General features: G+C 42.1%; 1 protein-coding gene across 1 annotated transcript; it reads left to right on the forward strand.

Annotated features, from left to right (window-relative positions):
* The first annotated feature begins 3,077 nt into the window (after positions 1–3,077).
* On the forward strand, positions 3,078–14,714 carry LOC140329640 (epoxide hydrolase 1-like). The gene is made up of 9 exons (XM_072410034.1): positions 3,078–3,290; positions 4,222–4,426; positions 5,318–5,498; positions 5,858–6,085; positions 6,312–6,441; positions 10,048–10,262; positions 11,857–11,965; positions 12,046–12,171; positions 14,343–14,714. The coding sequence occupies exons 1-9, from the start codon at positions 3,262–3,264 to the stop codon at positions 14,548–14,550; spliced, it is 1,431 nt and encodes a 476-aa protein (XP_072266135.1). The 5' UTR covers positions 3,078–3,261; the 3' UTR covers positions 14,551–14,714.
* Positions 14,715–16,932: the final 2,218 nt, after the last annotated feature.

The raw sequence follows: 16,932 nt of genomic DNA on the forward strand, positions 1-16,932 counted from the left end.
AATGAAGAAGATTCGAAATTCCGATTTTTTTTTTTAATACCAGCCGCTCCTAAATCCTTGGCTGGAGCTTTGATTGTCCAGGTTTTATATTAACTTCTCCACACCAAAGTTCCCAAATATCTGAGAAAAACCCGAAGGGGACCACTGGACTACACGTAGAACCAGAAATATCAATTGTTGGAGCATTGACTCTTCTCCTGGTGTGATATCATACAATGTTACTCCTCATAGGCGTAATATTTACCATCCCTGAATGTACACCTCTACAGAATATGTCAGCGCTATATACAGAGAAATAATAACTCGGTGTGATTACACAGAAAGCAATTATTTCTATAATATGTAGGTGATGATGTATGTAGTATGTAATCCGTGTCTCATGGGGGTACTATATATATAACATGAAGCTAATGTATGTAGCATGACTAGGACACATTTGGCACTCACTTTACATATATTATGTAGGTACAGCGCTGCATATTATGTTGGCGCTATATAAATCCTGTTTATTATTAATATTAATAATAATAATTTATAAAATAGGTAATGTAGGTATTATACACATGCACACAATATACATATATAACTTAGGTGTACTAAATATTACATGTAGGTGATGTATGTAGCATGTAATTGGTGTATGTTGTATATACTATATATTACATGTATGTGATGTATGTAGCATGTAATTGGTGTGTATTGGGTGTACTATATATGTATAATATGTGGATGATGTGTGCAGTATGATATGGAGACATTTGGCACATATTATATAACATGTAATGAGGATACACGTGACACTCACCAAATAACATGTAGGTGATGATATATGTAATATGTATTTGATGTATGTTGGATATACTATATATTACATGTAGGTGATGCCTGTAGTATGAAGAGTATACATCTGACAAATATTATATACTATATGTAGGTGTAGTATGTCATACGGAATAAATATAACATGTAGGTGATGATGTATGTAGCATGTAACTGGTGTATGTTGGGTGTACTATATATAACATGTAGGTGATGTATGTAGTATGATGGGCACACATGTGGCACTTACTATATACCATGTAGTGATGATGTATGTAACATGTAATTGATGTATATTAGGTGCACTTATTACATGTTAGTGATGTATGTAGCATGATATATGTAGCACTCACTATATAACAAGTATCAGTTCTGGTCCTCCAAGTTTTGCTCCTATCCCCAGCTTCCCACATTCTGAGCAGTCACTGACCTGTCATGGCGGGTCCCCTGGATGTCAGGTTAAGCAGAAGTTTGCTGCAGGCGGTCCAGGGTTCTGAATGTTATTCGGGGCATGCTTGGAGTGTGTGTACTGCAAATACTGGATACTGGCAGCCACTGCTAGGTGGGGCAGAACAATATTCATTCCTAATGTCAGCCCTACCCTGTGCATACACTACACACTGCTCATAACACTTCTGTACACTCAGACAGATTTACAAATTGGCCAGAAGTCAGATATGTAATATAATAGCTGAGCTCTGGCAAGATTTCAGGGATGCTGCAGATATAATATGACAAAAGATGATGTGATGAAGGATAGGGAGATGTGTGATACAGGGGGGATGATGTGTGTTACAGGAGGATACAGGAGGAGATGATGTGTTATACAGGAGGAGATGATGTGTTATAGAGGAGGAGATGATGTGTGATACAGGAGGAGATGATGTGTGATACTCATAGGTTCTGGCTATCCAGTAAGGGGGTTTCTTTGTTTATCACGCCATCTTGATTTTAGTGGTGATGAAATTCTGCTGAGAGAGGTGCAGTATACTTTATATTGATAAGAATTCTTATTCATATTTGGTTGTAGATTTTTTCCCCAATCCTTTACTTTCTTTTCTAGATGCACTTACGCTTCTTCCTCTCCTGACGAAGCAACATATGCTGTGATATCGGGCCCCTGGGCTTGTAATCCAGACTGGTGTTATGTGTACTAAGGGCTTGGCATGTTCTGTTATGGAGACTCACCAAGTGTAATCTGTAAATTTGATATCATTGGTTGCACATACAAATCTAACATTTTAACTTATATAGAATTGCATTAGGATTTCCATATTAGAACCCTCATTTCATAATTTAGTTTATTAGATTTAATCATTAGTGCTGCGATTGGACAGATATTACTTTTTACCACTAATTATGTGAGAATTGAAGTTTCTAGCATCCCCTATGGAGGAAAATCTTCCAATCAGAAGTCAGCCCATTGCCATGCATTCTTTGTCATTTTAGGATTGTCATCAGTGTGCAGCCCCCTATATATTGTGCTCAGCCAGCGCATTGAGTGCTAGTGAGACCGGGACAGAACCTGGAACAGACATTAGGGGGAGGAAGTTTAAGGAAAATATAATAAAATCAATCTATCATGAATGGGTGACATGTTTCAGCCACTTCTTCGTAATGCCATCCCAGTGCCACCACCACCAACAAGGTGAACAGAAAAATGGGGTCAAATTCATTTTAAGCCTTTGTTTAACAAAGTGCGCCCCCTTCTGTGAGCTGAGCACCACTTCAGCAGCAGGGTGCAGGTCCCACTCTTTCTGTGCCCCCTTCTTCTAAAGCCCCTAGGCAACTGCCTCCCCCACCTACCCCTTGGTCCAGCCCTGCATTGGGGATTTGCCAATTTTATGAACATTTCCACAAAAATATATTTCACTCATTCCTCCCCTATGTCTTCTAGACGTGAAACCCCAGCATAATGGTTACCCCTCATAATAGGCACAGCAGGGGTACAGAGCCAGAATCTCAGCAAAGGGATGGGGGGGCTCCAAATAATAGGCACCCAGGATCTCAGACCAGGGATGGTGGGAGCCCCTCTTAATGGGAACAGCATGGGTACAAACCTGCATGGGGTCACACCCAGTACCCCTCCAGCATCCTCAATAACTAATATTCAGCTGGACTGATCCTCTAAATAAACTTTATTGCATTTCCTCATGGCCAGGACAAAGTTAATCTCTATGGGCGGTCCCAGGTGTGCATGCTACCTGGAGGGGTGGGAAGGCAGTAGGAAGCTTGTAGCATGTTTAACCCTTAGTGTTACATTTCCTCTGTCTGGCCTGTGGTGCAAGGTGTGATCTCTCTTGCTGTGGTCGGGTTTTGGGATCACCCTTTTCCTGTGTACCCATTGGTGTTCTTTGTCCCCACGCACAGAGGCGGAGAGAAGCTAACTCTGTATTACCCAGAGGGACACAGGGCAAAGTACTGTCAGATCAGGAAGGCAGAATGTGGAGACAAGTCCTGGAGAATGGCAGGTAAGCGGGGGAGACGCAGACAGGTGGATCCGCAGGTTACATTGTTATCCAGTGATTCCCTTCTGTGCTTTCTGCATTATAATTAAAGACAAATATCCATCATGTCTGACAATATTTCACTGAGGAGGACAAGCTGCCCCTAGCATAATTGTACCTACCCCGACTTCTTAAGATTGAAGGGGCCCACTCGCACCTGGATGTCAATATTTCTGCATTTTGTCCAATGAGGCGTTTTTATATATTCAGTGTTGGATTGGGCACTGTGAGCCTCCCCATGGGCCCCCTTGTGTATTTATCATCATCTTGTTTTAAGCCTCTTGTATTCCTCTGTACAGCAGCACTCAGACTGGGAGAGGGAGCCGCAGTACTCTGCACCAATCAAGTGTCTTATAGTCACATGTGGAGGAGCAGAGAGATAACTTTAACAGTCTGTATTGCTCTGTCACGGCCCATTCCCAGGCTGGGGTAGGGAAGAAGACCTAGTTGCTTAACTGCAACAGGCAAACAATTAGACAAAAGCAGCCAATACATTTTTTTTTGCTGTGTGCTGATGGCAGGAAAGAGTGCTGAGACAATCTAATCAGTTTTCTGCACCTTGTCCACAGGCTGGGGAAGGGACAAGACCTGTAAGGTTACTAAACTGCAGGAAAAACAGAAATCAGATTTCCAATCTGGCTGCACTGTATGACAGAGCTGTGTAAATCTCAAGAAATGTTGGACAGAATTACAAATCCCATTACTGGCCCATTACGAAGAACAAAAGGGAATAAGGAAAGTTCTGTCTCTGCTTTCTTCTTCTATAAAACCTTTTACTATTCTCCTTATCCCTTTCAGCTATCTCCCATTAGAATGATTGGAGCCGGATTTATCCAATGTTATGTGAATGATATTGATTAACAGGAGAGCTCACATTCACTTACTTCATTTGTAGGTCGGCCTTTAACGATCACTGGCCGTACAGCGCTTTGGTCCCAGTCGGAGTGGGCAGTGCCGCACTTTGCTGGCTTTTATGTGGACGCCGGAGGAAGACCATAGACATGGGGAACGGATGGTGGGGACAAGGGGTGAAATCCACTGAGAAGGAAGACACCAAAATCAGCCCATTTAGGGTGGAGGCATCCGAAGATGTTATAAAGGTAACAAAAATGGAACAATAAATGAATAATACCAGCAAAAGTACCAAAAAAATTCCATGTCGGTGTTTATTCTCCTGCCCTTCCCCCAGTAGTTTGTGTCTCTGCCCCTCCCACAATGGGGAGATTTCCCCCAGTAGTTTGTGTCTCTGTCCCTCCCACAATGGGGAGATTTCCCCCAGTAGTTTGTGTCTCTGATAAATATTAATAAAGAATAATAATCCCATTGTGCCAGCACCAGGTCACCCCGGAGAAAATAACCCCGAAAGCAGGGGTCAGAAGAAAGTAACCCCGAATGCAGGGGTCAGAAGAAAGTAACCCCGAGTGCAGGGGTCAGAAGCCAGGAAATAAAGCCATCTGTATAGTGGCAAAGTATTGACTGGTCTGTGCTACAACCCAATATCCAGTAACATCCAGTAAGTATGGGGGTCATAGGACTGCAGTGTACCCTCAATAACTTTAATATGGGGATTGAATTAGAACTTTGCTGCTATTTGGCACCCAAAAAGAAATGATTGATTGAATTGTTGGCTAGGGAATACAAGAAATAAAATATGAACAGTCATACTAATCAATGCAAACAGCCAGAAGATCGCTGAGAACATTGGCCGTGTAGGCTGTGCAGGTCAATGTGCCAATCATCTGCTGATTCCACACTTGGACGCAATCAGTGACCAATCCCAAATATGTGCAATTCAGGTCCATAGGCTATAACAATGGTGGAATTCTTGCCATGGCTCAGAACTGAGGGGTCCTTAGCTGATCATATCATGAAATATGAATAATCTAGATCACGGGAATGCCGAGATCAGAACCATTATAGGGGGAAACATTGACCATGACAACCCCTGGATCTGCTGAAATAACCAATTATCTGTTATTTTCTAATTCCAGGACCTTCATGATCGCCTAGATCGCACTCGTTACTTCTCGCCCCTGGAGGATTCCCAGTTCCATTATGGGATGAACAGCGACACATTAAAGAAGGTGATCTCATACTGGAGGGAAACGTACGACTGGGGCAAACAGGTGGAAATCATCAACAGATATCCGCATTACACCACCAACATTGAGGGTGAATAATTATTCATATTATCCGGGGACTTATTGAACTTATATGGTAAAGATGGAGAAATGTGGAAATGAAGCTGAAAACTTTCAAACTTATTTTGTTATATTTGGAAGAACCATGGAGTTACTAAATACATAATAATAGGCGGAACCCATATAACGTGTTGGAAATATTGTAGAATTGGCTTTGCTGCCCTTACCAGTGTAATACTTACATTGCTCCTACACAGAGCTCAGAACAGAAGATTTTACTCATGGCAATAATAATATATTAGTAAAGTGTGCAGATAACAGATGACTTCATGCTCCAGTATTCACATTCATAATATTATTGCTACATTCGGTTTTATGTTTCCCCTGCAGGACTCAACATTCACTTTATCCATGTAAAGCCTCCAAACCTCCCCGCTGGACAGAAAGCCATCCCTCTGCTTATGGTTCACGGCTGGCCAGGTTCTTTTTATGAATTCTATCGGATTATTCCATTTTTGACTGAGCCTGGGAAACACGGTCTGGACCCCAGATACACCTTTGAGGTCATCTGCCCCTCAATTCCTGGATATGGCTTTTCAGAGGCACCACATAAGCAGGGTGAGTTCTGTGTTTTTGGGGTGGAAGCTGTAGATCCAACGGCCAGATGTCAAATCTGTGCAATTCTCAGAGTTTGTTCCTGAATAAATGGTGAGGGGAGATTGGGGGTTCTGCTTACACTGAAGCTGGAAATCACAATTGTACATTATTAATAAACAGCATTTATATAGCGGCAACATATTACAGAGCGATGTACAATAAATTTATCTCGCACATCTATGCTCAGGTTTTAATGGCATTGCCGCAGCACGAATCTTCTACAAGCTGATGCTGAGACTGGGATTTAGTGAGTTCTATCTGCAAGGAGGAGACTGGGGAAGCCTCATCACCACCATCATGTCTCAGATGAAACCGGAGTAAGTGTGCAATGCATTTGCAGCTACAATAAATGTAATGTCCAAAAAGAAAGCTTTGGCTGTTTGGGCCCCTTATAGAAATCGCATGCAAAAATAACTTCCAATATTAGGACTCCTGCTGTACTTTGCCATTGTCTATGGTCTGGCTGTACCAGATTGACCCGCAGTGTCTGCATTAGCAGCTGTAATCTGTCCTGAGACATGTATGATGATATATAGGGGTCCAGTAATTGTATTATTTGGGGGCCAAATAACCAAGGAATTTGTTAGCTTTCCTTGCAGCCATGTGACTATACCTGGCCTTCAGGGGCATTGATCCAAGGTGTGTAAGGTATTTTCAGTAAGTGGACATGATTCTAGCGCATATAATGCATTACTGCATCTTGGCTGTAAATCTGAAGCTTGTAAGGTATGTGGACCTTTCCTTCTTGATTCCGACCTATATCTAGAATTTACAGTTATGTTATTCCTCTCCAGAGCCTAGAAATGGCCTCAGAGCCCTATGAGCCCAGATACAAGAACACGGATAATATAGAACATTAATCAGCAGAGCTTTATTATGGCACCAAGACAAAGCTCTCCATTATCTAATCTATTCTAAAGATCATTTGTTCCGGAGTTCTTTTTCCTCATTAGTCGGGTTATAGTTCTAGAAGTTGTGAACTAAGGAGGACATTGTGTAGACCTGGATCAATGCCTAGATACAGACCTGGAGGATCATCAGTCCTAAATCTTGTACAAATTGTACAAATGGAGGATGAATGAAGCCGCCCCTGTTGGGAATATTATAGTAAAACAATGGCAGTGCACAGTTTTGTAATCTAGCATTACTTTTGGCTAAATGACATTATGAGGAACCTTTACTGATGTTATCTTTTCACCTGAGACTTTCATGAATAATGAATAGATATTCACCTGTATGAACCTGGGGAATCTTCACCCCTCACCCTCATATCACGGGAGTCATAAGATGGATTTTCTGTTATCCTGGGATGAGAACAATATAAGAAGTTTGCAATATTCCAAATATCTCGCCACTAGTCTGATGCAACCTCGGCAGTGCAGACTCTGAACTTTTGGCTTGGGGGCCAAACAGAATTAACAAATCATTTCATGGAAGGGTCAGATTTTTGTGAGCTAAATCTATGCAGATGGTTGTGATGACGGGTGGGGGCTTCTATAAAACATTGTCACATCAATGGGCTCTATTTAAAATAATAAAATAATAAAACGGGTAATGGACATTCTCTTGTGGGAATCTTCCCGGTCCATATGTTTCAATGGCAGTAACTGATTGGCACCAGGGAATGTCAGATTCCCTGTTTTGTAATGGAGCCCTATGATTGCATGGACGCTAGATACAGCCCAGCATGTGTCTGCAGGTCCCCCTCCAGCCAATTACTGAAGTATCCCCATTCAGGAACTTCATCCCAACATCTCATCCAATCCCTACCCCCATCACAGACTTCCAATTTTCAGTTTTACTGATGGTATGAAGTATATCACTGCACAACAACGATTTTGCTACTGGGAATAACATATGTGATTTATAATATCGAGTGTGCTGACTCCAAATCTAAACTCAGAATTTGCCTATCACGTACAGATTTTAAGTTAAAAGCGTGCTATAACTGTCCAATGGTCGGTAATTGGGTAATGTATTTGTATATGGGAACATTATAACAGTGGCAGATATCACTATGTCTGCCGCCAGCTGAATCACGCCCCCTGGTGGCATTGCATGTTCCAGCAGCAGCTGTTGGGGTAAATCAGTGAGCTGATGTCAGAAATATATATATAATGTATATAAGGTGAGATAGACCAAGGTTTGTCTCTATTGTAAAGCCATCTTATTGCATAGTACAGCCAGGCCATAGTGATTCTGTTTTGAGATAAAGATGAGTAGGTGCAGCTATGGTAATAAACCGGACAATTTTTTGCCACATTTGTGGCAAATATACCCGTGTGATTAATGCAAGAAGCTAACCAAGAGCGTGAGATTGTGATTGGATTTGGATGTGAAATTGTAGATCAGGATAAAAGCTGGGCACCTCTTACCTGCTGTCAGGTGAGTTACCTTGGCCTAGCACAATGGCTGAATAGGAAAAGGAATAAAATGCCATTTGCTGTGTCTATGGACTGCTACTTCTGCTAGGTTTTTGAACAAGAATAAGTAAAAAACCGTCTATCCTGATTGTGAATCTTCTCTGAAGCCAGGGGCCACATGATGCAGAGAATCCGGTGCCAGTCCCTCTTATATCTGTTGTTACTGACAGTGACATGTCGGATGAGGAACACGAGGATGATGTCTGTGTTAATGAATGGTATGAACCCCAATTTGAAGTGGGTAAGCCGCATTCTATAAACCGATCAGATTTAGATGATATCATAAGGGACGTGTCTTTGTCAAGAGAAGTCTGAGCTGTTACCCTTCAGATTAAAGAAGTGGAATTTGCTACAAAAAGGAACGACTTCACACTTTCCTGATCGTCACACAAAGTTCTCCGGTTATTACAAGCTGGAAAACGACGTTTCTGTACCGATGTGAATGGTGTGATGATGGAGTTAGGTTATGAATAAATACCGCAGCAGTGAAATTGTTCATAGACTCAAGCAAAGCGAGTTTGAAAGCCGTATTGCTGCATAAAGGGAACAAAATATCTTCTGTTCCTCATACCAATGCCGAGGGAATGGAAGAGACATACAAATCCATGGAGCTCATTTTGAAATTGATTATTCAGAACACACGTGGAACGTTTGTGGTGATATGAAGGTGGTGGCACTCCTTGGCCTGCAATACAGAATCTATGTGCTTTCTGTGCCTGTGGACCAGTCGTGATGACAGCGACCATTCAAAATGAAAGAATGGCCACCCGGACCTGAACACACTGCCGGCCAGTACAACGTGAGACATAAATCACTCAATGATCCACAGAAAGTTTAGCGTCCACCACTTCATAATAAACTTGGATTAATGAAAAACTTTTTTGTTGCAATGGATCGTGATGGTTTGGGTTTTCAGTATCTGAAGGACAAGTTTGTGTCGTTGTATATGTTGTTGTAACATAAAACTAATGTCGTGGAACTATGAGGCAAAAGTTAGTTATGTACAGAGATTACATAGTAACTGCGGAATGAGAGAATGTAGCTAATCGCGTCTATATGCGTAATTAAGATCCTGATGTCCTAGGAAGAATTGTACTTCAGATTTGGATTCAGCGCTCGTGATTTAGTATAGCACACATGGATTGGACCAAGTAGCAGACAAATTTATATTTTTGTGATGTGGTGAATCGGGATGATGGTTTTTTCTTATAGTGATGCAGACAGAATATTTCTGGAGCCAAACTTATACCATGTTACAGAGACAAAAGAACCGGAGCATTAAAATACATGGTGACCCCCCATTTCCTCATCCCCTCCATGATACAGAAAAGCAGTCACTTCCCTGGAATATTATTCAACTGCAGGGCAATAAAACTTTGTTCTCTATATAAAAAAAAGGAGGGTAAAGTCCATAAAAACTCACAGCTGGTTGTCTGGTGGGCATATATTTCCTGCATGGTGGAGCATAAACCTATGAAGATTTTCCTTTTCTTCTTCCAGGTCCATAAAGGGTCTCCACCTGAATATGGTGTTCATTAGTACACAAGGGCTGGGAATGCTCATTTCATTGATTCTTGGCCGCTATCTTCCTTGGTTGGTGGGAATGACAAGAGAAGATGTCAGACGTATCTATCCGTACTTTGAGAAGAATGTCTACGCTCTATTACGGGAATCGGGATATCTCCATATTCAGGGAACCAAACCTGATACTGTGGGTAAGGAGCTTTGTATAATGGCATGTGTCTAAAAATGTGAGGAATAATTAATGTCACTAACGGGGACATCTCCTCTACAATGGTGGATGGAGAACGAATGGCCCAATACCAGCAGCTGCAATTTATTCTCATTGTGGCTGCTGGATAATGAAGATATAGTGTTATTTCTCTGCTAAACAATAAATTGCCATAAATAAAGGACAAAACTAACCAACAACCAAAGGGACTTACTAACAAGAAACTTTATTCCAGACAATAATTACACACACATTTCTAAACAATATAAAAATAATTCATAAAACCAGCTTGAGCAACAGATCTTCAGTTAAGACCAGCTATCCAAACAATATCCAATATCCTTGACGCGTTTCGCGGATGAAACCGCTTCTTCAGGGTATAGATAGCATTCTACTACCATAAAGCTTTACTATAGTTTCAGCACTGGCCAAAGTATACAGCAACATAACCTCGGCATTATCACCATTGGGTTCAGGCTGTTTCAAATCAACCGCATCGTGCTTAACCCAAAACAATGGCACAGAACTAAATCAGTGAACAGATGCTGAATTGTAAGAAAGGATCCTTCCCTGGTGTGTGTCCTGATGCTGCGTCTGCATACATGGAGTAGTAACCGGCACGCTTCATCTGCGAAACGCGTCAGTAATATTGGATATTGTTTGGATAGCTGGTCTTACCTGAAAATCTGTTGCTCAAGCTGGTTTTACAGAGTAATTTTTATATTGTTTAGAAATGTGTATTTATTGATTGGAATAAAGTTTTACATATAAAAAAATGTTATTAACTATTGTCAGTAAGTCTCTTTGGTTGTTATTTTGGCTGCTGGATGAACTCCGTGCTCATGGTTAGTGATAGATGCACTCCGTGCATAGACAGCAGCAAACATATAAAGAATTTCTTATTGATTATAGAGATTGGAAAGCTTTTAAATTCCAGAAAAATATAACAAACTCAAATTGCATTGAAGTCAATGGGTTTTGATGATTTCTCATGGCCTTTCGGAGGGCTGCAGGACAATCTTTTGTCACATAAATGGCATGAGAAGTCCCCACTTTATTGTTACTTGGGATGTTTTGGGCCCTGCAGCCATTGCTAGGTGTAGTACAGCACTGTAACACGTGACAAACACTTCTGTGCTGTGGTGCAATTCATTCTGAATGGCATCCTAACACACCTTGCTGGAGGACCTGCCGTGCATTGCACTATATAAGGTACACATATATTACAATAGTAGGTGAATCCGCTTCTTTTCCAATGAATGGTTTGGCCTTTCCTCACTCTACAACATCACAAAACACATCACAGCCTCAAATAACTGGAATAATATAATTCTTATTCACTACTAAACCAAAAAGTGCAATAAAGTGATTGATGAACTAATTGAAATGATAATCATTGAGGTTCTTATATATTATAATAAGTATAGATTGTGGCAATGACATATGACTATGGTGGGGACATTAGATTGTGAGCCCTTTGGAGGGACAGCTAGTCACATGACTATGGACTTTGTACAGTGCTGCATATTATGTTGGTGCTATATAAATACAGGTTAATAATATTCTGCTCTCCCCAGGCTCTGCTCTGAATGACTCCCCTGCTGGCCTGGCTGCTTATATCCTGGAAAAGTTCTCCACCTGGACCAATCCGGACTATCGAGAACTGGAGGACGGCGGCTTGGAAAGGTCACAAACGTTTACAAGTTTCCATAGCATTTCGAATAAATAACTTCAGGACAAATAACTTGTAAATGTTTGTGTTACAGGAAATATTCTTTGGATCAGCTTCTCACCAACGTGATGATTTATTGGGTCTCTGGTTCCATCACATCTTCCATGCGGTTCTACAAAGAAAATCTCACCCGGGACTTTCAGAGTAGCCCGACTGCAAGGTAAACCATTAATCAATCATCCCAACCAAAGAAACCACCAATGAACAAATTCAGGTCAGATTGTAATTATTCAGAAGGAAATCATTTGGGGAAGACCAGCGATGATCTACTTTGCTTGAGTTTGATTTAAGCTTTGCTTGTCATGGAAGTTTCCCAAAGCCAGACTTAGAACTGAACCACATTGAAGTCCATGTTGGTCCAATGTGATAAGTTCCGGCCATTTCAAACAATAGAAATAGAATGCAGAGATGGCTGTATAGTACAGAGATACACATGGGCAGGTGAATTTGCAAAAGTTAGGGTTTGAGGGATGGGTAAATGCATTAAAGGTGGATGGATGGAGTTCTAAAGAATGGGGGCAGACAGCTTGGAGTCTTGTATCAATACATGAGAACTGGTGATAAATGTTGAGAAAAATACTATAGCATGGTGTTTCCTGACTTTAATAACATGGGAGAACCCTTGAAATAACTTTAACATTTTCAGGGAACCCCTTCTTTTGTTGCTATACCCACAGATCACAGTATATTAGTGTGGTGGTCAGTGGGAAGAATGTCATCCTTACAGATAGCCAAAAAGATCATTGGTGTCACTTATACTGACCTGGGAGGCGCCAATTGTTCATGGAACCCCCAGTAACCTCTGGAGTGACCCTGGTTTGGAATCTCTGCTTTGGAAGACCATTGGATGAGCGGAGAGGATGGTTGGGAGTCTTGTTTTTGTATGAGGTTGTAGATTTGTGTAGGATGTGTAGAAAGGTAAATTGCAAAGGACAGGAGTGCTATAATTCTGGGATGAGCTGGAACCCGGTGATTTGCAGAGGAGCAGGAGATGATCGGTGGGAGAGGTAGATAGGTTGCAGAGTTCATGATAGATTATAGAGGTGAAAGTCTAGTGGAATATAAGGAGGATGTTGCAGGTGACCAGATAAGATTATGGGCCCGATTTATTAAAGCTCTCCAAGGCTGGAGAGGACACTCTTCCATCAGTGAAGCCAGGTGATCCAGCAAACCTCTAATGGATTTCTTAGTCATGTTCTGTTTGTTAGCAAATGTTTTCAATCCTGGATCAGATCCATTCCAGGATTTTTGGATCCCACGGGTTCTCTCCAGCCTTTGAGAGCTTTAATAAATCGGGCCCTATACGAGAGCGTACACTCAGACAGCAGTCGCCAACCAGTGGTCCACAAGAAACTTTTGGTGGTCCACAGTTCTGGCTGTGGGAAGGACCCTGCTGGGATGGGCACACTGGCCAGAGCTGCGGACCACGTCCCCCTGTACAAATCCCAGGCTCAGGGAAATGGGCAGGTTGTGTCCCTTGACACCCCTCAACTCAGATCTGTGATGGGAAAGTGGGCAGCATTATGTCATGAGAATGTCACTACGGGGAAGGCTTCTCCCTCCTTTGATTGACACCCGGCTCCCCCCACATGCACGGTCAGGAGCCGGTGATTTCAGTGGTCTGTGGGACTGAAAAGGTTGGCGACCATTGCACTAGGAGATTGGTGGTTAATATGGATAGAAAGGTCAGAGAATATCATGGGGATGTTGTGCTAGTACACGTGGAAAGATCTTGTGACGTTCTAGATATGAAGGGGAGCAATAGGGAAGCTATTGTCAAATATTACCACAGGGAACCAGGTACTGCCATGGGGGGGGGGAACAAATCTTACTTGTAAAATGTATTCCATTTTTATTGATTAAACAAACCATGGACACTCAGATCCTATAATAAAGACCATGGCTAATCCTGGATGAGCCTTCTACAGTATAGAGGACACATACCCTATACCCTGAATTTTGGGTGGAAGATCCAGAATCCTGGTCTGCATCTTTGTTTTGTGGCCAATACATAGCAATAAAATATGGTAACTCTGACTTCTAAAAAGTGAAAAGCCCAAACACTTAGCTGAATTATTCTGGCGATCATGGAACCAAGGTTCCTCTAAAACTGAGATTATTTTAGGCTCTGCACCCTGACATCTTTACAGAACTTTTCTTGGGTTATGCCACAAAACGCAGCTTCCAGAAACCCATGACTGTAGCCATTGCTTCCGTGTACTAATAAATTCCTCATAGCCATGGATTAGAGAGTTCTGGGGCCATGCTGGACCTATAATGTTCCGTTGGGTTTTTATTGTATGACATGACCCTGATATTTATGTATTGCAGGACCCCTGTGTATGTTCCCACCGGCATCGCTGCCTTCCCATGTGAGCTGACGCACGTCCCCAAGATATGGGCCAAAGAAAGACACAAGAACATCGTCACTTACACCTACATGCCCCGCGGAGGGCACTTTGCTGCCTTTGAGGAGCCAGAACTGCTCGCCCGCGACATCCAGAACTTTGTGTCGAAGGTGGAAAAAGATACAAAATAGAGAATGGAAGGCGTAAACCTGAAGTGTGCTGCCTTGTAAATATTCCTACAAAAATCCACACAATGCTAAAAAAAAAATGACGCGTTATACTCTAGTGCAGAAATAAAAACAATAACTAATGCAATTATACGTTCATTACAAATATAATTACTTTAACCCTTTCACTACCAGAGTCCTCTTTTCTTGTCTTTGGTAATTTACACTTTTTATATATACTTTTTTCATGTTTTTTCCAACAAGACCTCCCTGTAATAGAAAGCATGGAGTGCCACTTTATGGAGCATTCGGGTGTCTCGTCCTCCCTGCACTCCCTTCCACAAGACTGAATACAACTTTTTGCTCAATTTGCAGTTTTCTGAGATCAGACTGCTCCAGCCTGGTGGTGCTGAGCTGAGAATTTTGAAGTTTATTGCTCCTAGGGGAGGTAATGGAGATGTTTTTTATCCAAAACTGACTCCACAACATCTACCCAAACCACAGCTGCTTTTATAGAGGTGAAGTAAATCCAAAAAAACAAAAAGTCCCCAGGAGGGAGATATTTTTGGCACTCCAGGTTTTTGTTTTCTTGCTTACACTGCGCAGCACATGCACTATACGGTGTGCAACCCGACGTTCCCAGCAGTGACCAGAATAGAATTAGATGCTGACAATGCAACTCATGTACATGCAAGGAAGTTACACCACCAGTGGCTTCCCAATGGCTGAAAATGAGTGCAGTGACCCTGGAAGACTTAATGGCAAAGATGGCAGCTTCAGGGGATGCAGCAGTGACTGAGTAGCAGACCTGGTAATGCTGCAGGGTGCAAACATAAAAGATTGTGTACCATAACCACCTGCCAATGATTCCAAAATCTTCTCCCCTCCACCAAGTTAGGCTTAGCAACACTTTAAACAGAATGCCATGCAGGATGCCAGTGCTAGACCCAATGCCATGCGACCCAATGCCATGCAGGATGACAGTGCTAGACCCAATGCCATGGGAGATGCCAGAGTTAGGCAGACAGACTGGGAGACCCCAGTATTATTATAGGAGTTCAGCAGACTGCCATTGGAGACCCCAATGAATGAATAAAATTAGTGGTTCTGGATGACGAGGTGTTTTGTTGGTGGACTTTACATGGATTGGAAAAGCATGGATCCCTGGAATCTGATCGAATATTCCTGATTGATCTCACTTACACGTCAGTCTACATTTATATGTCGTTATCTGGTCCTGTGTGTGTAACGTTTGTATTCAGTTTTAGTATTAAAGTATTAGAAGGATTTATAAGGGGAGTCGCTGATAGATAACACTTTGTATTTATCTTTGGTGTAAAGAGAGAAGAAATCCCATGCAGCATATCTCAGCAGATCGTACACATTCACCAATTATACCATTAGAGACCCCGTCTGTACAGAATATTACCCGCAGGTGGGGAGGCTGACACAAGGGAGATTTCTTCCCATTGGGGACCATGCCATGTAAAATGTACCCAGGTAACATGCTGCTAGAAGGCTCTGGGCTCTCATCCGGACCCAGCCTGACCACAGAGATCCGAAACCCCAAAATTCATCTGAAAAGAAAAACACCTGGATGTGGTGAATATAAACTGTTACATTCACTGGTGGGGAGTGCAGGAAAACCCAATCACAATGGTACAATACAGTATATGACCAATAGTATGTGGACTCCCTTCAAATGATGGGGCTCAGGGGTCCCCAGTGAAGGGTCCTGGTAATGCCCCATCATACAAAGACATTGCAGAAAATTGCCCTCTTCTTCATGTGGTCACAGTTTGGTGAAGACCCTTTTCTGTTCCCCCATGACCCCAGGTACAGTGCCCCCTCCATAAAGACATGGGGTCACCCGTTTGGTGCGGAGGAACTCGAGTGTCCTGCACAGAGCCCCGACCTCATCCCTAGTGATCACCTTTGGGATGAATGGGAATGGTGAGCTCGGTGTTCTCATCCTGTAATTGGATGGCTCTGATCTTTGGCACATGACCAGGGTAGCTTGGACTTTCTACCCCATCCTTCACCACCCCCATCAGAACCTCCGCCTACCTCCCACCCCCACCTGCTTACCAACCCCTCCCCCACCATTAAATACCCAGACACCAAGCAGCCGTTTATTAATCATTACCTAAATTAATCGTTCAAGTAATTAACAAACAAATATTCAATAATAAATAAATGACAAGTAAATACATTGACACTTTAGATATGCAAGCATACATTACCATAACACTCCATTATCATTATTATTACTTAACCGGGATTATATAACGCAAACATATTATATTGAATATATTTAACCAACAACCTAATTCCTCCCTTTTAATAATACCTAGCCATAACCATAATATCCATAACGTTATCAAACTCCAAACTCCCGGTTATACA

The sequence above is a fragment of the Pyxicephalus adspersus genome, chromosome 4 (genome assembly GCF_032062135.1).
Source record: "Pyxicephalus adspersus chromosome 4, UCB_Pads_2.0, whole genome shotgun sequence".
Lineage (NCBI taxonomy): Eukaryota > Metazoa > Chordata > Amphibia > Anura > Pyxicephalidae > Pyxicephalus > Pyxicephalus adspersus.

Coding starts and splice junctions, on each gene's coding strand:
- LOC140329640 (XM_072410034.1), top strand. CDS start 3,262: ATGTGGAGACAAGTCCTGGAGAATGGCAG. Junction 4,427..5,317: donor CATCCGAAGATGTTATAAAG/GTAACAAAAATG, acceptor TTCTAATTCCAG/GACCTTCATGATCGCCTAGA. Junction 6,442..10,047: donor ATGTCTCAGATGAAACCGGA/GTAAGTGTGCAA, acceptor TTCTTCTTCCAG/GTCCATAAAGGGTCTCCACC.